This window comes from Enhydra lutris, unplaced genomic scaffold, assembly GCF_002288905.1.
Source record: "Enhydra lutris kenyoni isolate GAN:26980312 unplaced genomic scaffold, ASM228890v2 scaffoldscaffold34, whole genome shotgun sequence".
In the NCBI taxonomy this organism is placed as follows: Eukaryota; Metazoa; Chordata; class Mammalia; order Carnivora; family Mustelidae; genus Enhydra; species Enhydra lutris.
The window spans coordinates 11,297,523-11,321,826 of record NW_019154118.1 but is presented as its reverse complement, the minus strand read 5'-3'; the positions used below and the strand labels follow the sequence as shown (position 1 = coordinate 11,321,826).

The following is a 24,304-nucleotide window of genomic DNA, read 5'->3' as shown; positions in this document are numbered from 1 at the left end:
ATCTCGATGCTGCTAAAGCCAGGGAGGGTGCCTGTCATGTGGTGGGTGTGGGCTCTGATGATAATGCTTGGGCTCCCCACACCAAAAGAAGGTGACCCTCTCCTTTGGATGCTGAGTCGTGGCCCTACCTTGAGACCTACATCTCCGTGCCCACACCGCATCGGCTCTAGATTCTTCTCCATTGCCGGTTTCTGTGACAAACTCAACCCATGTTTTCTGTTGCAACGAGCTCACCAACCTAGTAGACCCTGAAAAGCTGATTCCCTCGAAGAGCTGTAAGCAGGTTTCTGTCATCTGGGACAGATGCGTCAATTACCCCTGGATATTTTCAAGATTCGTCCTTGGGAGTCCTCTCAAGTTTGAGAGTATCACATCTGCCCTGGGGCTTGTTTAGGATGAAGATTGCTAAGACCGTTCCTGGAAATGATCACTTATACAGCGGGGGAGGAGTGGGAGTCCACCCTTCAGGGGAACAGCCCAGGTAGATGTGGTCCCTACAATGAGAAGTAAGGCACAGGAGCGCTTGAAGTTTGTCCACATAATCCTCTGAGGAGAGCGGGCAAGGATTTTATCCCACATTTTGCAGAGAGGAACAGAAGCCGCCTTAAATACACAGCATTTCTGATGTGTCAGGAACTGCACTAAATATTTTACGGAGCTTACTTCATTTGGGGTTCACAGTCCTATGGTGAGATAGTGGTATCTCTCATTTGTCCAGATGGAAAAATGAGATCCAGAGGTCAGTGTCACATGGCAGGTGGCAGAGCTGAGACTCAAACCCGAGCCTGGTGACAGGACCCCACAGACTGGCAGCTCATCCTGACATATGGCCCAAGCAGGCCTCCAGCAAACAAATGTTTTGTTTGAAACTGGCTTTCTAAATTTCTAATTAAATGCTTTTTTCTTTTAGTTTGAGGTGCCCTGGAATGTATCAGGCAGTCCAATAAAAAAAAAAAAAAATTAACCAGTGCCCTGGCATTGAAACGATTCCAGCCAAACGTTGGATGAGACAGGTCATGGCAGGGCTGGGCTTAGGGGAGAAGATAAAGTAGATGTGATGTGTCCAGGTGTGGGGAGGGCGAGTGGGAATCTGATTGGGAATGAGCCAGGCCAGTGGAACTTGCTGGAGAGCGGGAAAGGAGCGGCTGTCATTCCGGCAGGTGGAGATTCAGGTGCAGAGTGACAGGCACGGGTCTTGCAATCTCTGTGGCAGGAATGGTTACACTGAAGACACACAAGTGAACTTGAATGAGGAACACTGGGACACCGCCTAACTATTCCGCTCTGCTCCGAGTTCTGAAGAACGTACGGATGGCTGCTCAGGTTGCTGTCTTGTGGACAAAGGTTGCTGGTGCCCGCAGGACCACCCACCCAGCTGTCAGGGTGGGAAAAGAAAGCATAGGATGAGGGCTCCCACGTGTCAGGTGAGGGTGAGAGATGCCACGGAGAGCCCAAAGAGCCTTCGTGCTCTTTTTCGTATCCATTTCTCAAGGACTTCACCCAGACCTGAGCGTAGGAGGTAAGATTAATGGTTAGACTTATGGAAGCACTGTTTGTTAGCAAGGTAACCAGGAGAGGAATGAAAAAGTCTTTGTTGGAAGTCTTAAAGATAGGAGAGAGGGGAGATGAGTGAACGGCTCCTGGGCCCCTCTATAGTAAGTGGCTTAAAAGTGGCTGGTGGCGGTCTCAGTGCACCTGTTACTGGGGAGACGTGACAGTTACAGCAATCTTAGAAGCACAGGCTTAAGTGTGTTACGCTTCAGTGACACACAGTTTCTTGTAATGCTCTTGTGTATCCCGTGCTGTTTTAGGCCTTCACACCTTTGTTTATACTGGTTTTTTGTTTGTTTTGTTTTGTTTTGCTTGGGAACATTCTCTTCCCTCCTATGACCATGCCCTGTACCTGGCTAACTCTTAACACATTATTTAGATCCCCACTCTAGTCTCAAGTGCCATATCCTTTCTTGTGCCAAAGAAGCCTTTCTTGATCCCTCAAGTCTAGAGAAGATTCCCTGACTCTTCCCTGTCTCACACTTTGGCTTATGTTAGAAGGAAAAAAATGCATGTCTGGCTCTTCCTGATTATAATGTCCCAGGGACAAGGGTCCTTTCTTACTCACTCTTATGGACTTGAATGCCTAGGATGATGCCAGGTGCCTAGTAAGTGTTTGTGGCTCAGGAGATCTGGGTATGAAGGCATCACCTTGGCCAGGCATTTTTTTTTATTTGATTTGATTTTTTCAGTGTTCCAAGATTGTTTATGTACCGCACCCAGTGCTCCCATGCAATATGTGCCCTCCTTAGTACCCACGGCCAGACTCACCTAACCTCCCACCCCCCCACCCCGAAGCCTCAGTTTGCTTCCCAGTCTCTCCTGGTTCATCTCCCTCTCTGATTTCCCCCAATTCACTTTTCCTTTCCTTCCCCTAATGTCCTTCGTGTTATTCCTTATGCTCCAGAAGTAAGTGAAACCATATGATAATTGACTCTCTCTGCTTGACTTATTTCACTCAGCATAATCTCCTCCAGTCCTGTCCATGTTGATACCAAAGTTGGGTATTCATCCTTTCTGATGGAGATGTAATATTCCATTGTATTATATGGACCACATCTTTATCCATTCGTTTCTTTTTTTTTTTTTTTTTAAGATTTTTATTTATTTATTTGACAGAGAGAGATCACAAGTAGACAGGCAGGCAGAGAGAGAGAGAGAGAGGGAAGCAGGATCCCTGCTGAGCAGAGAGCCCGATGTGGGACTCGATCCCAGGACCCTGAGATCATGACCCGAGCCGAAGGCAGCGGCTCAACCCACTGAGCCACCCAGGCGCCCCTATCCATTCGTTTCTTGAAGGGCATCTTGGCTCTTTCTACAGTTTGGTGATTGTGGCCATTGCTGCTGTGAACCTTGGGGTACAGATGGCCCTTCTTTTCACTGTCTTTGGGGTAAATACCCCAGTTGCCGGGTCATAGGGAAGCTCTATTTTTAATTTCTTCAGGAATCTCCACACTGTTATCCAAAGTGGCTGCACCAACTTGCATTCCCACCAACAGAGTAAGAGGGTTCCCCTTTCTCCACATCCTCTCCAACACACGTTGTTTCCTGTCTTGTTAATTTTTAGCCAGGCATTTATTAACCTCCCTCTTTCTTAGGTTTCTTATATGTCAAGTGACAAGCTGGTTGTATTCTAAATTCTGAAAGGGGGTCATAGTCTAGTAGCTCCTCCAATGCCAGTCTTCCTGCCCTTTCTGTAGAAAATCTAAGGTCCTTTTTTGTTTTAAATTCCCAAGATTTTGGGGCACCTGGGTGGCTCAGTGGGTTAAAGCCTCTGCCTTCGGCTCAGGTCATGATCTGACGATCCTGGGATCAAGCCCCACATCGGGCTCTCTCCTCAGTGGGGAGCCTGCTTCCCCCCAACCTCAAAAAAAATAAATTCCTAAGATTTTGAAACCCAGTGTAATACTATTATTAATAATAGTGGCAGAATCAGACTAATGAATGGCACACCGTGAAGTTTGCTCGAAAGACGCAATAGGGTAGGGTTATGAGCTACATGGGAATTCGTTTTGTTTGCTCAGGAGGACGTCTAAAGTCTGTAGGATAATGGGGTACCTTTTATTTACTTATTTAGTCTATAGGATAATGGAAAACCTTTTATTTACTTATTTATTATTATCATTGTTATTATTTTTAGAGAGAGCATGAATATAGGGGGAAAGGCAGAGGGAGAGAATCCTGAGGAGGCTCCACTCCATGACCCTGAGATCATGACCTGAGGTGAAATCGAGAGTTGGACACTTAACTTATTGGATCATGGAGTACCTCTTAAAAGAGTATTAGCTACATAGCACATCTGGTAGTGATTTTGCCGAGTTAGAACTATAGCTTCGAAGGTTTCTTCTTGTATAGTGAGGGATCAGAGCATGGGGGGAAGGTGATGGGGGGAGTAGTTGGGTTTAGTCTTGAACAGTAAATGTTGGAAGGGTGCTTGGAGGGGGAAATGGTATTTTCAGAATGAGAGACACTGACATATGTGGAAGGGAGACAACATGGCACCAGGATCTGTCATTAGTCGTGGATGGCTGAGGCGGGGAGGGGTCCGCTGGGAGGAATAGCCAAGGGTGATCCTCAAGATCTTCGAGGAACTTCTGTGCCATAGTTTGGAGATCAGGCTTTCTTCTAAGGGGATAAGAAACCATAGAGAGCTTTGAACCAGGGGAGGGGATGGTTAGAATGGCAAAATCCCTTTTTAGAAAGTTCATTTTGATAGCAAAATAGATACTGGATTGAAAACTGGAGGCAAGAAGCTGATTCTTTCTTTTCTTTCCATCCACTAACCACCCCATCCATCCTTCTCTATCTGTTCACCCAGCCAAGAAGGATTACTCAGTGTTGGTTCTGAGAACATGCTCTGTCATCAGGCCTGCATTTCAAACCCAGTCTTGCCACTTACCTGGCTGGGTGACCCTGGGGGAGTTACTGAATCTGTCAGTAATTCACTTTATCATCTGAAAAATGGGACAAATAATAATACCCACTAACCCTTCACAGATTGGCTGGGGATTTCAATAGGCTATCGCATCATAAACACTTGGCACCAGGCCAGGAACTCATATAAACGTTCAGAAACCTGTATAGCTATTTTTGTTAGCAGGTTGAAGGCAGAGACTTGGTTGGGAGTTGTGATACTGGGGACTGGGAAAGCCATGAGGATTGTTACAACTTGGCTGTAATGCTATTCAATCCAGCGGACGTGTACTGAGCACCTACCACTTAGAGAGCCTCCCACTGGGCGTTGTGGGGGTGGGGGGCACAGGTGGGTGCTTCCAAGTGCGTGCCCCGGGCAGAGTATGTTAGATGCTCTAGCCAGTTCAGTGGCGGAGGCTTTGAAAAGCTTTTCAGAGAAGGTGGGGTTTGAGATGGGTCTTAAAGGCTGGGTAGGACTCTGGTAGGTAGATACGGGGGGGGGGTGTGGGTAGTTGGGGGAGGGACCCCTCACACTCAAGTAGTGATAGGTGTGGAAGTCAGGAGGCAGGAGGAGGAGAGTGGGAAGAAAACCGGGGGAGGTTATATAGGACGAGAGCTCTCAAAGATTGTGTAAGGAGAGACAAAGTACCAGAATACAGTAAGTGTCAAAATGATTTTCCCTCAAGAACTTTTAATTCCATTCTGAGGATTGGAGACTTTAATGTGAGTGCTGGGAGGGGGGCAGAAAGATGCTATCAGGTTCGTATTCAGAAAGATTGAATGCCAGAGGTGTGAATGAGCCCAAGAGAGGAAAGGGAGAGAAAGAGACTGCCTAGAAGACCATCTGGGGAGAGGCTCCGCAAGGGGCCTGGAGGGAGGGGAAGGAAGGATGGACAAAGAGCTTTCAGCAAATAGAATTGATGGGATCCAGAGACTGGCTCTTTGTGGGGTGAGATGGAAGGTGTGGGTCTGCAGCCTCAGAGACGGGGAATGAGAATGCTGTGGAGAAGCGGCCGTAGCGGGAAGAGGTTCAGGACCAACAGCAGGCTTGGCTTTCCGTCTGAGGGGCTTGTGAGACGTGGGTTTGGAGGGAGTGTCCCCTCGGCCGCAGATTGCTGGGCTGAAGTGAGCAAGTGATGAGAGCTGGAAGCAGGCGGGGAGGGAGTCTTCTGCTGCAAGGCACAGGTGAAGTCCCGTGAAGCGGGAGATGGTGTGGGCAGGGAAGGACTCACCTTCGGGGAAGGACCACACTTCGGCTAGAGTTAGCAAAGAGAAGCCAGCGTCTGAGGCGGGAAGAGGTGTGTGGCATCCGGAAGGGGAGGCGAGATCTTTGGGAACAGCTCAGATAGATGATCAGTAGCCATAAAAGCACAGAGAATAAAGTGACAAAGGACAGTACAAGTTTATTGACTGACGTTTTGACGGGTGTATGGAAGGCCAAAAGTTAGGTCTCCTTGGATGGCTTATGGTGGGTCAGCTAAAAGGAGGCCACTAGGTGTTGAGGGAATCTCAGGGACATTTTGATCATTGAGTGTGAGATTCATGTGGTTTGGGGCAAGTTGGAGTGAGTTTCCTGCAGGTTAGAATTTTTTGGCCCATGCCTTACTGAATCCCTCCTCGACAGACAGCCTGCTCTCAGGGGTGTTGGAGAGTTTGGAGGATAAGGAGATCTCCTTTCATTGCTGCACCTGGAATCACCATGTGTTACGAGGTCCCATTACGGAAGGGAAAAACTGGAGCTGAGCTGTGGGCATGTTGGGTCTGAGACAGGCAGTGCTAGGCGTCGTCCACACCCTGGTGTGTCCGTGAGCAAACTCGTTGAGGTGAGGGGTAGAGTTCCTGGCCGTGCTTCTAGCTAAGTGATGCTAGAAGACAGTTTAATCCTCGGAATACTGGTGACTGTTATGCCCCGATAATGGGTCCGTGATTAAAGGAGTGAGACTGATATAAAGCGAAGGTCAAGCAAAGCTTTATTTCGCGCCAAGCATCAAGAATCTAACCGAAAACGTTCGGGGACGCACCTCTTGCAAAAGAAGGCGACCCTTCTCTGTTTTACAGACTAGCTTTTAAGGGCAAAGGCCATGTGGTCGGGCCTGGCCACAAACAGGTGGCCAATGAGATTGTAACACACACAGGAAACTCCACAGTGATGCTAGGTGACCAATTGAGTTACAATTTACCCTAGTAGACATTTGATTTAGCCTATCACACCTTGGTTAGGATTGGTGCCCAAAAGGACCATACTCCTCGGTAACCAGGGAGACGGTATGCATCCCCCCCACTGATCGGATGTCTCCACCTGGCCTTGTATCTGGGCTTTGTTACCTGAAGCTGGTTTCTGGGACTTGTCTCCAAGTAAATCCCCTGAGGGAAGGGGAGCAGGGACAGTTTCTAAATAAGGTCCTTACAGTGACCACCTGAGTCCTCCTTCTGGAGGCGGCCGTATCCCACCGTCCCTTTGCCACCATTCCAAGGCTCTGCTTTTCCAACCCAAGAAAAGGAACATAATTTCCTCTTTCCAGGGTTTGCATCGTGAATGAGTTGGGGCCAGGTCAGAGGATAAAGATGGTGACGGGATGAGAACTCGAAGAGCTTCTTTTTTCTTTTTCTTTTCTTTTTTTTTTTTTTTAAGATTTCATTTATTGACAGACAGAGATCACAAGTAGGCAGAGAGGCAGGCGGAGAGAGAGAGGGAAGCAGGCTCCCTGCGGAGCAGAGAGCCCGACGCGGGGCCCGATCCCAGGACCCCAGGACCATGACCCGAGCCGAAGGTAGAGGCCTCAACCCACTGAGCCACCCAGGTGCCCCTAGCTTCTTTTTTCTAAATCAAGGGTATTGTTAGTATTTTAAGTGAGATCTAAAACTTCGATCTGTTTTAGGGTGAAGCAAAGCCTCAGGTCTTTCACTTCTCCACATGTACATGGTTTTCATTGCAAATGGGTCCCTTGGGACATCTGAGGTCACAGCTTGATCTTCATGCAAATGACTGTGTTCCCCACCCTGCAGGGCACTCCCTTAGGGAAGGCTGGGATGAAGGGGCCCTCACAGCCTTGGATCTGGGCTGTTCCAGAAGCCTGGCCCTGCTCTCTCACCACTGAGTGCGTGAGAGAGACCCTGGACTTCTCATCTGCCCCCTGCCCTTATGCTTTCTTTGGCTTTGCAGTCTCATCCTTGCTTTCCTTCCCTTTTCTCCTCTTTCCCACTTAACCTTGTTCTTGGCCCTGACTTCTCTTGCTCTGTCCTCTCAGACCAAAGCAAACACTTGTTAGAACGTCACAGTATTCAGTTTTCCTCCCCTCTTCTGTCTTCTATCCTTCTTTTCCATCAAGAGCTGAAGCTCAGAATCCCCCAGTAAATACACAGCTTATAAGCCTTGGTGTGCAGGGGTTCAGGACCGTGGGGCATATAAGATACTTGTTGGAAACACGGTTGAGTGGCGGGGACTCTGGAAGGTGAGAATTCTGCTGTGTTCGTCTTCGCCCTGGGCAGGGGATGCGGAGAGCAGTACGGCTTACAAGGAAGTACTCCCTCCGGCGTGCGTGAGTTGCAAGTCAGGAGACCCAGGTTTTGTTTCGAATGCCTCTGCGATCAGAGGACACTTGAGCTCCTCTCTGGGGTGCACGGGCTTTTTTAAAAAATAGGGATTATGGCACTTGTCATTACTACCTCCGTGGAGGATTGTTTTAAGAAGCTAGCAAAATAGCGTGCATGTGACTGCTTTGAAAAGTAGGATTATTCTTGACCATTTTTACAGGCACATACGTGTAAAACAATGTCGAAACCGGATCTGCAGTATTAGATGATCTGCGTCTTTCAGCTCCTAAATTCTGTTTTGGAGACGGCTCTTGGCATGTGATAGGGACTCTGACAATATTTGGATGGATGGACAGACAGATGGTCGGATGGATGGATGAATAGCTAAACGTCTAATTGCCCTACTTACCCCTTCTAGTCCCATTTCCATTTCCCGTTGACACCACCGCCCCCTCCTGGCCAGCAGCAGTATTACGGTGCCGTGAGCCCGTAGCTGGGCCCTTCTCTCCCTGTTTCTCCCCAGCCCCAGCCCTGGCTCCCTGAGCCGGCTCCTTGGGACCCGGCTTTGGCCTTCAATCACTGACTGCCTGTCTTTCCTCCTCCCTTCCCACCCCACTCCCTCTCTCCATCTGCCCCTGCAGCACTGCCAGTAACTCAAACCGCAGCACGCCGGCCTGCTCCCCCATCCTCCGCAAACGGTCTCGCTCGCCAACCCCGCAGAGCCCGGACGGAGACACCATGGTGGAGAAGGGCTCCGATCACTCCTCGGACAAGTCCCCGTCCACGCCGGAGCAGGGTGTGCAGCGCAGCTGCTCCTCACAGTCTGGCCGGAGTGGCGGCAAAAATTCCAAGGTGAGCTGGACCCCTCCGGGGCCTCTCCACTTCCTCCTTAGCTGGCTGCAGGGAAGCCAGTGCGGGGGAGGGGGGGGGGCGGCAAGGCGGGAGCCCTTTCCCCGAGGACCCTTGTGTCAGTGAGGCAAGGGTGGGACAGGCAGGGTTGACCCTAGCTCAGTGTTCTCTTCTCAGCTCAGCCCTCGGAGTGCCCCGGGGGAACTCGTTACAGGATTCCACACTGACTGTTCTCTCTCTTGGGGTGAGGGAGCCTCCTGGACCTTGAGATTTGGAGAAAGGGTGCTCTGGGGACTAGGAGGGACCATCTGTTTAGTCCCGCTTCCCTTTTCAAATTTGGGGTAGAAGGGAACATGATTTGGGACAACAACAGGGCCAGGAAGAGAGTCCTTGGGAAGGGGGATGTCTTTAACGTCCACCCTGGCTGTCTCTCTGCCCCACCTTTGGTAATAACCCACTTGGTAGTCCTTTGGCCGGGAGGGCGGTGACCAGGCCTCTCTGTCCCTCCCAAGATGCTGTTGCCTGAGGACCTGGGCCTTTGCCTGAGAATAGGCATAACATAAGCCCCAGGGGGGTGCCTGGGTCCCCAGAGATTTTCTTATCCCCTCCTCAGTCCTTTGGGAAGCAGGAGATATTCTTTGCCTAGATGATCCTTCAAAAAGCTTCTGTTTACTGCTGGGCTCCCAGGCCCTGGGGAGGGGAAGGGGCCCCTGGGAGGCACGGGAGCTGGCTTCCCATCTGATTTGTCTTTTGATTTCTTGTTCTTCCTCTTCTTCCCCACCATTTCCCAAATACCTCCTTTGCATGCATGGTCTTAGTCTCACAAGCGCCTCTCAAAAGTAAGCCATCTTTTGTCTCTGTCTTTGGTCTCCCCTCCGGTGTTGAATTGTCTGTAGTGCTCTGCACCCCCTCCCTCCGCCCCCGCCCACTCTGGCCCATGTCTCGCTTGGTCCCTTTCCCAGAAGGGCCGGCCCTACTGCCCCATGGCAGGCTGGCTTGACGTTACCGAGGGACCATTCCTCTTGCGCCCAGAGTCGGAGAACAGACCCGTCCCCCATCCTCCCCAGTCTCTGCCTGCTCCCCGAACACTGCCTTGGGTTGGGAATCTCTTCCCTCCTTACATGGAGCCATCTAGAAGCAGAGTCCTGCCGGGGCTTCCTTCGTTGGTTTGGGGAAGGGAGGCCCCATCCAGAGGGGCTTCAGGTCCTGAGGGCTCCTTATACCTGCTTTACTGGGTGAGTCCTAATTCCCCAGATGAGATGACTGAGGCCGACAGATGCCCATAGGGAGTTCCCCGGTGCGGTAGAGTGACCTCAGGAGCTGCACCTGGCACCCTCCTTCCCTCTACCTGCCCACTGCCCAGCCCTATGGCCTCTGGTGTTCTCAGGACCCCGAATTGTGATTAGAGCGGAACTGTTCTCCCAGAAGGGCATGGTGCTAACGTCTGGCAGTTGGTGGACGTGGATGGTGGCCCCTTCCAGGCCTCGCAGCAATGCAGCCAGGTCAGGGAGTCAGTGCTGGAGTCTGCCCGGCCTCCCCGCCGCCTGAACCCCGTCCCCCGGGATCTCAGAGGTCCGAGCAGAACTCACAGGGAGTACAGCGAGAGCAATAGGTATTTTAGAACAGCAAGGCTCAGGAAATAATCCCCACGGGGGAAAGGAGGTGGGATGTCGCCCGGAGAAGAAAAAGCAGAGGAATGACTTAATAATAGTCTTGAGCCTCTCTAAGTGTTTTAGGGAGGAGGAGGAGGGCGAACAGCTGTTCTCTTTCCCGAGAGAAGAACAAGAGACTTCAGGGCTAATCCTAGAGTCTGTGACCTTCAGGCTAAAAGCTTGCCTCCGAGGACTTGAGTCGGTGGCTGCTTGCTCTAGGGAGGGGGAGAGGAGCTCTGCCTGGTGTGAGGGAGTTCTCTGTGCGGCCAGCACGCACACACCCCCGGCCCCTCAGCCCTCTGGCTGGGGAGAGTACCCGTGTGGGCCAGACACACGCATCAGGTTGTTCCATCTCTCTTGTCGTGCCTACGGACTTTGCACACTTTTCCATCCCAAGGTGAAGCTACAGGCTTCTTGCCCTCTTACCCCCATGCCTAGCAAGGCACTCAGTGGCCGAGGCAAACCTTACTGATGGCCTGCAGTCCCCACCCGTGGGGGGCCGGTGCCTCTTTAGCCAGGTGCTGGGTGGAGGCGAGCACTCGGTAAGGAGAATTTTTAAACTTTTCCTGCTGAATGGCAGCTCTTCTCTGGGAAGCAAGCGTAAAGACCAGTTACCTGCCCTGGGCAGCGCACAGTCTAGGAGGGGAGAGAAGACACATGCCTAGATTGTCCACAAACCAAACCTGGCTGTTAGAAGCCAGGCTGGGGCCCTGAGAGGCAAAATGAGGCATAAAGAAGGGACCATGAGCTGAGGGCGAATTCCAAGTGAATCGTGGCTCCCCCTTTCATAAGGAGGTGATGGGGCAGGGGGAGAAGGTGAGGGGGGCTGGGTTTTATTTTCCCTTTAAAGAGCTCAGGGGAGGCAGACACATAGTCTGGGAGTCCCCCAGTTTGGAGAGCTACAGAGGTGAGGTGGGGATACCCCTCCCACCACCCTCTGGGTAGATGCTTGTCTCAGGTTGACCAAACCTGTTCATGGCAAGGGATGTGGTAGCCAGAGCGGCTGTTGCTACCCCGCCAGGCCACCTCCCTCAGTGCCTCCCATCCACCTCACAGAGGAGGAGACCTCCTCTGTTTTCCAGGCAAGCAGGAGAGGGTTCCCCCTTGTCCCTAGAGCCAAGGTGTCCTACTGTATCTGCCTCCCCTCCCCAGGGCCTCCATTTCCTCGTGTTAATCTGTAGGGGATCAGTAAGGCCCCACACCTGTGAATCTGTAACTAGACTGCGGAGCCTGACCCTTCCTGGGTGCAGCAGCCCTGCCCAGAGCAGCGGGCTAGAAGATGGTCATGGCTTCTTTCCTCTTCCCTGAAACCCCTTGAGTTCCTGCCACCACCCACCTTTTGCTCTGTAGTGCTGGCTTGAGGCCACTAGGGGGTGCTGGCGGCCGCTATGTGCGGCCAGGAGCTCCTGCTCTAGGTTGGCCCTTGCAGAGGTCCTCCCAGAACCCAGGTCCCAGGCTGGTTGAGCTGTGTCATCCCGGCTCAGTGGCTTTGCTGCTCCTCTCCCCTTGACTTTTGACTTGTCTTTCAATTCTAATTTCTGTGGTTTTCTTTCCAGTATGACAGACTTAACCTGATCAAAGTAAGAAGTCTCTCTTATTTCTGACCTCCTCTAAGTAGAGCTCCTCTCTCCCCCTCCTCTGGTCCCCCTGTCCCCATCTTCCCAACTCCAGGAGCCTTTGCACTGGGGAGATGTTTTTAGGGAACATGGGTCTGTCTCTAGGGGCCTTGCATTCCTTTAGTGCTCGTTCTTGAGACCCCTTCCAGGAGGTGATAGAAATGTGTTCCACTCTGTCTTTGAGTACTTTCCCTGACGCCCTCCCCTTTCTAGCCAAATCCATTTATGACCTGTCGGAAAAGCCTTCAACCCCATGCCTAGTTCTCTTTTTCCCCACGCTTCTGACCTTCTCTGCAGAGGAGAGGCATTTCAGGGAACCTGCAAGAGCAGACAGCCTAACTCATGCCAGGGGACACCTCTGTTCTCGCTGCACCGGGGCCTGGAAGCTCCCTCTGGTTTCTCTGCACCACCCCCCCGCCCCGAGCTGGGCACTCAGCCCTGGGAGAGCAAAGCCACGAGGGTGGAATTTGCCTCCAGGAGGCTGGTCAGAGTTCAGAGACCCGTGCCCACAGTGGGTGTTCTCAGGAGCTACTACGGATCCGGTTGGGGGGGGCATTTTCCCCAGAGGTACTCCCAGTGTGCCTGGAGATGGCTGGTTGGGGTAGAGTCTCACGCTGAGGGAGAAGACAGAAGTCCTCGCTTTTGATGGTACATTTCACATTTCAGTACTTGGGAGCACAAATTCTTCTCCCCCCACCCCTTTCCAGAAGAGCAAATATCACACACAAAGGTGTCACACAGAGATGTGACACAGGTTCCGTGGTCAAGGCTCTTTGTCATTCTGAAGCCCTTTGTTCGAAGCAGATTGAGAAAGCACGCATAGCTGTGTGGCAGTATAGGAAGAAAAAAAATCTACTTCTGTGTACCTTAGGCAGGAGCGAGAACACCACATAGGAATAATCGTAAAGGTTCTTGGGTCCCCGCACCCAGCCCAAGTTCATTCCTGTTCCCCCTTCCCTCCTGGGGTCTTCTGTGAAAGCCAGGACAGTGGGTAAGGAGCCAGGGGGCAGGTGACAGAGCATTTTCTCAACTGTGAAGCAGGTGTCTGAGGGCCTGGCTTCAGGTTGATGAAGTGCTGGGACCTGAGGGGCCATGGAGGCTGACGGCACCTCTCCACTGCTGGGGGATGGGGCTCAGGGAATGCCTGCACAGCCTGGTGCCACGTGATCTCAGGGCGGGCCCCAGGAGTGAAGACCTCCCAAGGTGCAGGTCAGGGCAGACACAGCCTGTGCCCCATCCCTCTCCTCCAGGTACGGGTGGCCTTTGCCAGATGTTTGCAGGCGAAGACTGTGACTGTAGCTCCCTCAGCAGGGCAACAGTTGGTTGTAAGTAGTCAGATGGGGCCCCTTTCCCCGCTAAGACCTCTGGATTAGAGGAGAGGGTAAGGCCGTGGTTTGAGCATGTGGCTTGCAGATGGGCCGTAGTGACAGCCTTTGTTGGGAAGCGACTATGGGGAGAGCATCTAGAGAGTCCTTCCGGTGGAGAGAGAGAGAGCTGGCGAAGGGGGAGGTCGCACGACCACGCTTTAGTCACCCGCCCTCCACCCCCACCAGAGACACTCCCAGTAGACATTCTGAGCCCGTGACTGCCCTTTCTTTCCCTTATGAGTCTGGACCTGTTAGACAAGGTGAGGGGGGATGAAGGTTGCAGTTGGGCCCAGAATCCCCACCTCTGTGTGTAGTGGTTGACATGCAGGCACGGTTTCCCCGACCTAGTGATTCTCGCTGCAGTTAATGCCTTTGGCAAGCTTCTTAGTACCGAAAATACTCCATCTCCAGTCTAAAACTGTTGGATCAGCACCTCAAGGGTTGGGGCCCAGCAGCTCTGTGTGTGTGTGTGTTTGTGTATGTGTGTGTGTGTGTGTGTGTGCGTGTGCGTGTGCATGCACGCACACGCGCGCTCCTATCTACTTGTCTGTCTTCCAAGCGGGGTGTGCATAAAGGACTCCTGGCCATAGAGATTGGGGGTAAACAGAGCACAGTGTCAGCCACACCTCTCAGTTGCCATGAAAACGAGTCACCTTTGCCCAGGGCTGGGAGCTGAGAGCACCTGGATTCTGGAGCTGGCCCGGAGTCTTGATTTTGTGGGTAACAGAATGACAGCACCTTGAAGCTGGGAGGCACCATAAGCAGTGATGAGTTTCGACCTTCCTCCCAGGGCAGAACCCCTGGTACTCCCCAGCCTCTCTCACCTCATCGGCCAGTTGTGGAGTGGAAGGAGAAATGGCCTCCTCTGCTCCCCGAGAACGTAGCTGGAAGAGGTTTCCAGGCAGCCCCTTCTCTTCCTTTCCCCAAAGAGTCCCCTCCTGCCTTGCGCAGAGGGGCTGACTTGGGGCGGAAGGCTGGGTTGGTCTCTGTCTGCACTTTGCTTCTGGTCAGGGCCCATCTGGGGACTGGGTCTCGGATGCCTGCCGCGCATCCTTTCCCCCCATCAGAGAAGCTCGTGATGGGGCTCCGACTCCCTTCCAGCTGAGCTCTGGCTGGTGCTGCCGCTGCCTGCCGCCCCGACCTTGGTGAGGCTTCCAGCATGGACCTGCCCTGGGCCTCCTTTCTGGATCTGTCTTGAGAAAGGAGGACCCCTCTCGAGCAGCCACCTGGGAAGCATTCAGCTGCATTGGGGTTCCTCTTCCCTGCCCGCCCTCTGCTGTCTGTGTAACCTTCCCTCAGGAGGCCGGGCCTACCCTGGCCATTCCCGCTATCTCTTCCCTGACTAATGGTACCTTCTCTTATTTTGTCCTTTCAGAAAAGCCAGAGTTGGTATAATGTAAGTATCCCTGTTTCTCTTCTGGTCGGGTGCATGGGAAGTGGGGGTGTGGGGGGAGGGTGGAAGCGGTCGGAAGGGAGAGGGGCGGAGTGCAGTTGGGCTGCCCCAGGGGCTTGAGCCAGCTCATGGGCCCCTGGCTGGCCCCTGCCCCTAAAGACCAAACACGCTGGTTATCCTCTCTGCAGCAGGACAGGACTGCTGGTGAAGGAGGCTTTGAGTCAGGACAGACCAAGGAGGGATGGCCCTCCGTATCCTCCCTTACACTTGTGGACAGGGCTCCTCCAGCCCCAGTGGAGGGGACCAGGCGGGGGAGGCATCCAAAGACCACACGGAATTCTGGGATGGGGACAGCTCCGGGGCCTAAACTTAGGACCAAGGTTTCCTTCCCTTGGTAGAGACATTTTGGGGAAAATGCAGCCAGACTTTTCTCTGATAGTAGAGAGGCCATTCCATGTGACGGAATTTGACCTCTGCCCCAAGGCCCACCTCAGCTAGCCCAAGAGGCGTGTGCCTTCTAGAAGACAACCACTGCTCCTGGGTCTGTCGTGCAGGTGTAGCCTGGGGTCGTCCATGGTGGCGGCTCACCCAGCCACTCCGTAGCCAGAACTTGTGTTGTGGACGAAGCCGTCCCATCCAGGACCACAGCCCCCACCACACAGACTGGGCGGCAGCTTTTTGAACCCCCCACCCCCACCCCGAGAGCAGCTGACTGAGGTCTCAGCCATCCGGCCACACTGCACTCTGCCCTCTGGGTCTGGGCCACAGAGGGCCTGGCCTCAGGCCTCGGTCGTTCCGCCCGGGGCCTGGCGCCCCCCACAGTCGGTCTGCTTGATCATGCAGGTACCACTGCCCGCTGCCCCTGGCCGGGCTGTACCCCAGGGGGCCTCATGGGCATGTGGAGGGGGTAGGGGAGAAGGTGGCTGGGAGCGAGGGGGGCTGTGCACGCCTGGGGGGGGAGGGGAGGCTTGCATTTCATGTAGGGGCTTGTTTCTGATCCTAGGGTGGGGTGGGGTGGGGTAGGGGGATATTTTCACACACGGCTCAGGGACACCTGGTCAGCCCTGTGGCTTCTGACCTCTTGCTGCTCAGCGGCCCTGCCTGTCCCTGGGGAGCTCTGCCCACCGAGCCTGGCGCCCCCGAGGCGGAGGCTGGAGGGCTGCCCTGACGGGGTTGAGCTGTGGGCTGAGGTGGGCTGAGGTGGCCTGTGTCGAGGAGAAGCCAGACGACGCCCCCTCGTTCCCCATCCCTTCCCTTTGGACCTGCCGTGGTCTTCAGCCCCCGCGCGGCTTAGAGCTCAAATCCTGGAGGCAACAGAAGCTGCTTCTGTGAGGGAGGAGTGGGGGGGCACTTTCTTGGGAGCCATGTGGGGCCTCCAGCATCCTTTGCCTGATAAAGCCTCCACCACTCTGAGCGGCATTGCAAAATTAATGCCCCAGAGGGAACAGGAAACAGCTGGCTGCAGACATGTTAGACCATTGAAACAGCCAAATTTGGACATGCAGGTCCCCCCACCCCCTTGTCGCTCTCTTTCTCTCAGTCAGGCTCTTCTGTTCTAGCTTGCTTTCCCTTTCCTTGACTCCACGCCCTTTGTCTCTGGTTCCTCCTCTCCTTTCTCTGATTTCCATTTTGGGGCTGGCTCCCCCTCCCTCTCTGCTACCAGCCAGCAGGTTTTCCTTACCCTCCGTGGCTTCCCCATTCTGTCACCTCAGGGCCTCCCTCCGCCCCCGCAGGCCCAGCGGACCCCTGAACCCTCGCAGAGTGAGGGATAGGAATGGATGCCAGTCACCGCAAGGGCCCAGAACTCAGGGGCTCTGGCGACACATAAGGGGGAGACGGCAGAGGAGCTGAGAGTGGCCAGACCCGCTTCCTGCCTGAGCCCTGCAGCTGGAAACCCTCCCTGATTGCGCAATGAGCCCCCATGCAAGGTCGTCTCCCAGGCCTTCCTGGGACTCACAGATGGTCAGTGTCTCCTCCAGCCTCCCGTCCCTCGCCCCAAATAAATTACAGAAGCATGACAGACTCCCCACTTGGCACAAATCATTAACTCGTAGAGGCCAAGAGCACAAGGGACTAAACGCTGTCCCTAACCGCCCCCTCTCTGGGACGCGTGCTCTCGCTTTGGGGCGTCTTGCAGACTCCAGGCGGCCCATCCAGAAATGTCTTCTTGTGGCTCCCTTTTCCTTGGCTGTTTCCATGTTGCTGGCAGATGTGGCTCCTTCCACGTGCCCGGGTCCTGCTCTGCTTCCTCGGTGGAAGCCTGGGGCGGGCAGGGACGGGTTGCAGAACGGAGTGATGTGGAGGAGGGGCAGGGAAATGGTAGGGAGACTCTGGGAGGCCGAGAAGGGACAGGGGGGACCTCCAGCCAGCCGAAGCTGCAGGAGGGAAAGGAGCAGCTGCTGTGTCAGGGAGAGCCCTAGAAGGGCGGGCTTCAGGTAGCCCCGGGCTGCTGCTCCCATAAAAACCCTGCTCTCCCCCTGAGACCGAGACGATACCCTGGCTCTGGACTGCCGGCTTCTGGGTGTCTGCGGAGGAAGCAAGGTGCTACCTGCCCCACACAGCTAGTGTCACCCCATCTCTGCCCGCTTGGATGTTGTCAGTGGGCCTGTTTGCAGCACGGGACGGAGTGTGGTCATTCCCTTGGGCACCGTTGTCCTGCCCTGATCAGGAAGCTACCACCTGGGGGTTTCCCCAGAGCCACGTGACTCGGGGCCCGTGGTGTGAGGTACCCGCAGTCTTCCCAGCGCTTGCACCCTTGGGGGGCTGACACCCCCCTGCTGTGCGCCGTATGTGTCTGTGCTTTTGCGAGCAGAAGCCTCATGCTCTCTAGCACTGCCTTCCAATAATACATCCACAGTTTTCCAGAAGGCACTTAACTTGGCCTTTGTGTTGCCCCATCTCCCTGTCTCCGCGCTGCCAACAGCGCTCTTTGACACTCAGGGGAGCACTGTAGCTGGGTTACTGCCTAGGGGGCCATCCTTATGTGGATAGGCAAAGGCTTTGTCATCCCAGCTCCGGGACAGTCACACGTGCCCTGGTCCGCTTCCGGACCGGGCGTCCTCGCGGAGCTGCTGACCATTGAGAGAACATCTGGGGTTGTTGAGTAGCTTGGGTCTGCTAGGAAGGAGGCTCACCCAGCATTTCCCTAGCCCCTTCCTTTACCTTCCTCTCTTCCACATTTTACTTTTTTTCCCCCCCTCTGATACTTGTGTTTATTTTTCTTGCCTGAATAACACAAAGCATAGGGATAACGAGCAGACTTCTGTAATTTCCTGGGGCAAGATTCCACTATTCTACTTTCAAAGGTGGTATTTGTGATAAATATTCACTAATTTATTTATTTTTACTTTTTTTTTTTTAAGATTTTATTTATTTATTTGACAGAGATCACAAGTAGGCAGAGAGGCAGGCAGAGAGAGAGAGAGAGGAGGAAGCAGGCTCCCTGCTGAGCAGAGAAGCCCGATGCGGGGCTTGATCCCAGGACCCTGAGATCATGACCTGAGCTGAAGGCAGAGGCTTTAACCCACTGAGCCACCCAGGCGCCCCTTATTTTTACATTTTTTAATTTAAATTCAATATAATTAACATACATCGCGTTGTTAGTCTCAGAGGCAGAATTCAGGGATTCGTCAGTTGCATGCAACACCCAGCGCTCAGTCCGTCACGTGCCCTCCTCCATGGCCATCACCCAATTACCCTGTCCCCGCAGCCCCCTCCCCTCCAGCAGCTCTCAGTTTGTTTCCTAGAGTTGAGAATCTCTTACGGTTTCTCTCCCTCTCTGATTTCATCTTATTTTAGTTTTCCTTCCCTTCCCCTATGTTTATCTTTTTCGTTTCTTAAATTCCACGGAGTGAAGTCATACGGTGTTTGTCTTTCTAACTGACTTCTATAGCTTAGCATCGTACCCTCTAGTTCCATCCACATCATTGCCAATGACGAGATGTCATTCTTTTTTTTTTTTTTTTTTTTAAAATTTTTTTTTTTTTTTTTGAAAGAAGGGGGCACAAAGTGGGCAGAAGGGCGGGCAGGGGTTGGGGGGGGGAGAAGTGGGCTCCCTGCTGAGCAGAGAGCCCGATATGGACCCTGAGATCATGACCTGAGCCGAAGGCAGAGGCTTAACCCACTGAGCCACCCAGGCGCCCACGAGACGTCATTCTTTGTGATGGCTGAGTACTATTCCATTGTGTTATCGATACCACATCTTCATTATCCATTCATCTGTCAATGGACAGATGTCTGGGCTCTTTCCATAGTTTGGCTTTTGTGGACGTTGCTGCTATAAACATTGGGGTGCACGTGCCCCTTCCAATCACTGTGTTTATATCCTTTGGGTAAAAACCCAGTAGAGCAGTTGCTGGGTCGTAGGGGAGCTATTTTAACTTGTGGAGAAACTTCTGTCCTGGGTTGTGGACTGGCTGCGCCAGCTTGCGTCCCCCAGCAGTGGAAGAGGGTTCCGCTTTCCCCGCCAACATCTGTCAAGGTTTCCTGACTTGTTCATTTTAGCCATTCTGACTGGTGTGAGCTGCCATCTCGTTGTTCCACATTTTACTTTCACCTAACCCGGCCCCGGGGGAGCTGTCACCATGATGGCAGACCATTCTGGCCTGAAGAGCGGGGACCGTGGAGGGAAGTGGCTGGACTCCAGGGACACGCAGAAAGGCTGAAGCATGAGAGCTTCTCGTCTCTAGCCAGAGATATGATATGCAGGTCAAGAGTAGGGTGTGAAGGGCGCGTGGGTGGCCCGGTGGGTTAAGCCTCTGCCTTCGGCTCACGTCATGATCCCAGAGTCCTGGGATCGAGCCCCACATCGGGCTCTCTGCTCAGCAGGGAGCCTGCTTCCTCCTCTCTCTCTGCCTGCCTCTCTGCCTACTTGTGATCTCTGTCTGTCAGATGAATAAATAAAATCTTAAAAAAAAAAAGAGTAGGCTGTGAAGGCAGGGCAAGCTACAACTGCCTTAAGGCCTTCCCAGGCTTGATTATATCCATGCCCCCTTATGTTTGTGTCCCCCGCCAACTTACTTGATGATCCCAGCTTTTTTTTTTTTTTTAAGATTTTATTTATTTATTTGACAGAGATCACAAGTAGGCAGAGAGGCAGGCAGAGAGAGATGAGGAAGCAGGCTCCTCACTGAGCAGAGAGCCCAGTGCGGGACTCCATCCCAGCACCCTGAGATCATGATCTGAGCTAAAGGCAGTGGCTTAACCCACTGAGCCACCCAGGCACCCGATGATCCCAGCTTTATTCATCAAGGCTCCCAGTTTGAGAGGCGCAGCCCCAGTAGACATGAAGTGGTGGGATAAGCACAAACAGGGCTTTAGTTTCAGTAGGAAGCCAAGGGCAAGGTTGGAGGCGGGGGGGGGGTGTATTCTGTCCCCCAGAAATGGCCCCTGTTGGGTGCAGTAGGCTTGCATCTTGGGTGAAGGGGTCAGGAGTCCCCGCTTGGTGCCTCGCCTTGTGTGGACACAGGTAACTGTCCTCAGCGGCTTCACCCCTGGGTGAAGTCAGTGACGACTGGGGGGTCAGTCGTCATGGCAGCCCAGAGAAGCAACTTGTCTGAGGTCCTAAGTTAGGAGCCTAGGCCCTGGCGGCTGGGAGAGACTTAGAGCCCAAGCTCCCCTCCATGCCCTGGGATGGGGTTGCTGGCTTTTTTGATGGGGAGGAAGGGATAGCGCCGGTCCTGTGGGATGGCCAAGTAGGTCTGCCGGCATGAGATTGAGAGCAAGAGAACAAAGCCTTGTGGGCATGAAATGGGGACATTAGGGGGACAGCATAGAAAGTAGAAGTTCAGAGACAGGACTTGCTGCCTATAGCTCCGTGTGCTTCCGTCAGCTCTGCCCATCTCCCCACTGTTACCTACGCAGTGTCTTGGAAGAGTCTCTTGACTTCCGCTCCCCGGACTTCCATCCTTCACCTTCTCCAGAATGGTCCCCACTCCCATGATGAGGTCATCCTCTCAATCTCACTCCCCTCTTTACCTTTCTGCATGAGGCTGTCCCACCTGCATCTCTCTCCTTTCTTTGCTCATTGCCACCCTCCCCGCCCCAAGCCCCACATCTGGCTCCTCCCTACCTGGTTTTGGTTGGAGGGCCAGGATTTGAAGGTCTTAATTGATTTCTTCCCAGGTGAGTGTAGTACTCCACCAAAATCCATCTGTTTTTCTCTTGGGTTCCTAGACCCCACCCCTCCGGTGTTGTACCCAGGGAGGGGGTACCATTTGGTCCCAGCTCCCAGTGTTTGCCGTCCAGTTAATGTTTATCTCAGGGTCAATGCCCTCTCCTCAGGCCGGGAGCTGCCTGCCGCCCTGCCCTGCCCAGCCCATTCCGTTGTGGGGGTTGTAGGAGACAAAGGCTGAGCACTGAGACTTGTCTCCCGGGGGTTATCTCTCTTGGGTGTGTCCTAACTCCGTCTCACCCAGTAACTGTAGCCGTCAGGCCCATAGCGATATGGAAATGTTTCCGGAATTACTTGAAGAATTCAGCTTTCATGGTCTATACACTGCCTAGATCTTGGGGTCTGGTATGGCCCAAGAAGAGAGGCATTCTGGTCACCCCGGAAAATGGAACTGCCAGGGTTCCCATCCCACACTGCAAAGGATAGGGCTGCCGTACGCGGAGCAGAGAGGCTTGGGTGTATGGTCTGGAGTGTTGGCAGGGATCGAGCACCAAGAAGTGCATACAGTTTGGGATCTGGGTGGCTGTGCACACGTCAGATGCGGTATACAGAGGAACAGCAGCGGGATATAAGGAACGTGTACATTTGGTAAAGGGTTTCTGAGCAGCAGGTCATGCTCTGCTGTAGAAGACAGAGCTGTTTGAGGCGTAGATCCCTCCTGGCGAGGATGATAACCTGATGGAGGAACCCTGCTGCATGGGTAACAGTGGAGGCCTAGAGGCTGGGTCCAGTGTGCAGATGTTGAGAGAGGAGTTTGGGGAAGGATTCAGACTCCTTGTCTACTTCCTAACACCATTTAACCAGGAGACTCTGGGTTCCTCAGAGTCAGAATCTTCGGGGAGTCAAGAATTTCCATTTTTTTAAGCTTTATTTTTAGAGAGAGAGAGAAGGGGAGGGGCAGAGGGAGAAGGAGGGCGAATCTCAAGCAGACTCCCCGTGGAGTGCAGAGCCTGACATGGGCTCCGTCTTGTGACCCCAAGATCGCGACCTGAGCTAAAACCAAGAGTCAGATGCTTCGCCCCCGAGCCACTCAGGCGCCCCCAGGATTTCCATTTTCAGTGCATTTGTTAGCTCTGTTTAGAGTCCGCTCGTGTTGGAGTCCTGCTGGCTCAGACCTCAGAGTCTCCTAAGAGGCACCAGTCCTCATCACGTTCGGGCTTGGGACCCTCGCTACACGGAGAGCATCGCTGTGGAGGGCGAGGCAGGTGCCCCATTTGTTTCAAAGGTCTAACTTTTCCTGGGGACCCATGTCTTCCCAGTCCCAATGCTATGCATTTGCTGCCCCGGTTTCTCTGTCTAGATCCCTTCCTGGCCCCACTGGCCTGACTCTCATTCCTCTGCTTCCCTAAGTTCGCGCTGTTTCCTTTTAACCCCCGCTGGGGCCAGAGTTTCTGGTCTTAGCATTGCTAGTTGGCCCTCAGGGTCTGAGGAGCAGCCTGGGAATCCTCTTGGCCTGGATTCCCCCTCCTGCTAGTGCTGGAGGCAGGGGAGGGTCCCCGGAACTGATGACCTCAACTTCTCCAGGCGATCTGCCCAACTTCTCCCCACCAGTATATCCGGGGAGAGAGGAGTCAAACTCCAGTCCCCCTGCTGGTGCGATGCACAGGGAGGTCCGTGGACCAGTGAGGCAGTGACAGGAGTGTGCTCCAGAAGTCCCTGGCTATTAACGTCTCCAATTTCAGATTTCATCATAGCAGCCGTGCCCCCGGCACCTCCCCCCCCCTTCCCCTCCTCCCCTCCCCCCAGAGCCCTGGCCAGCTACTTTCCATTGCAGGAAACATCTGCTGGGGAGACCAGACTAGGCCGAGGGGTTACTGGAGGACGTTGGCCAGTACCATCACCCAGATCCTGTAACTTGAGGCATGTGTAGGACTCCGGCCCTGCCCACCCACCCACCCTGCCTCCCCCCTGCCATGGGCCGCTCTAACAAAGAAGTTGTTTGCTGGTCAGCTCAGGAGAGCACGTTGTGGGGAAGGAAAGGGGTGTGTGTGTAGGGGTGGGGGTGAGAACAGGCCTTGTTGCCACAGCCAGTGGTGGCCGCTCTGCCTGGGAGAGGGCTGTGAGTCATAGGGACCAGTGCCCGCCCAGCGGAGAGATTGCACAGTGAACGGGCTGCCTTATGGGACGGACCAGACGGCGCTGGGAAGCCGGGAGTTCATTCTCTCCCCGGAGTTTCTGACCAACTGTGAGCGGGGTGTGAGGAATTGGCGGGGTGCACCCCTGGACCTGGCTGTGGGGTCATCCTCTTCCTGTGCAGCGTGTCCATCAGGGGCCTGCTGTCCGGAGCCCTCCTGCTGGCCCTGTGCACCTGCCGTGTCGTCTGCCTCTTCTGGCCTCAGCTGGCCTCTCGGAGTGGCTGTCCACACTGACCAGGAGGAGGGGTCCCACCGCATCCTCTCTGGGTCACCCTCAGCCCAAAGACCAGCCACCTTGTGGGAGCCAAAGTGGGGTGAAGCAGCAGAACCTGGCCATGGGACACTGGCCGGCCAGCCTGTCCCAAGAGCCATGCTGACCACACCCTCCCACTTGTGAGGTTTCGAGCTAGGAACGGAGCTCTGGGAGACAGAAGGAGGCCAATCAGGGTCACACAGACCCTCTGCCGAGAAGCCAGCAGTTTGCCTATCTGCGTTACGAGGCTGATTGTTTTCATCCTGAGGGCACAGTCAGGAACCAGAGCTCCAGGAGCTGGGCTCTCTGGGGAGGAGGAGCCGTGGGTAGCGATGGAATCTTTGACTGAGTCGGGGGTCCTCTTGAGCCTCCTGCTGGAGCAGGATAGTCAGCCTTTGCAGTGGTACCTGAAGAAGTTTCCGGATCCACCTGTTGGTGCAGAACTCTGCTGCTGGCATGAATCTGAGGAGATCCCAGCTGTGAGTGTGCATCCCAACTTCTCTGGGCCCGTGTGACCATTCTGCCGCACCCCTGTAATTCCCTACTCACTCCTGCTGCCTGAGGGCCCCCCCACCTGACCATCCTTGAACCAAAATCCTCTGACCATTTTAAATTAAAGTAGGTGAGCCACGCCTCACTTTCCGAGGAAATTGCTCTAAGAGCACAGGGGTGGGAGATAGAGGGTCGAGGTCTTTTGCGTCAAAAGGATATATGGGGGGTGGGGGGGGTCGACCTGACGTGTCTCTAGAGTCTGGGAGGCAGAGGCCCGCCTGCCATCCATACTGGCAGCCTGGGAGAATCAGGGCACTGATCTCCAAGGCTGCGTTAAGGAGTTCCTGCACCCAAGCCAGTTTTGATAGAACTGGCTG

At 53.9% G+C, this 24,304-nt stretch overlaps 1 protein-coding gene across 2 annotated transcripts in view; it reads left to right on the top strand.

The window, feature by feature from the left end:
* The window catches only part of LOC111153779 (GRAM domain containing 1B), a 170,858-nt gene that overhangs the window by 121,160 nt on the left and 25,394 nt on the right, over positions 1-24,304 (top strand). The window contains exons 3-5 of one of the 2 annotated variants that reach the window (XM_022513016.1): positions 8,640-8,850; positions 9,666-9,686; positions 14,858-14,878. In XM_022513016.1, the coding sequence (XP_022368724.1) occupies positions 8,640-8,850; positions 9,666-9,686; positions 14,858-14,878 (253 nt within the window). The remainder of the gene's footprint in view (positions 1-8,639; positions 8,851-9,665; positions 9,687-14,857; positions 14,879-24,304) is intronic. The other variant, XM_022513017.1, reaches the window with a different exon arrangement.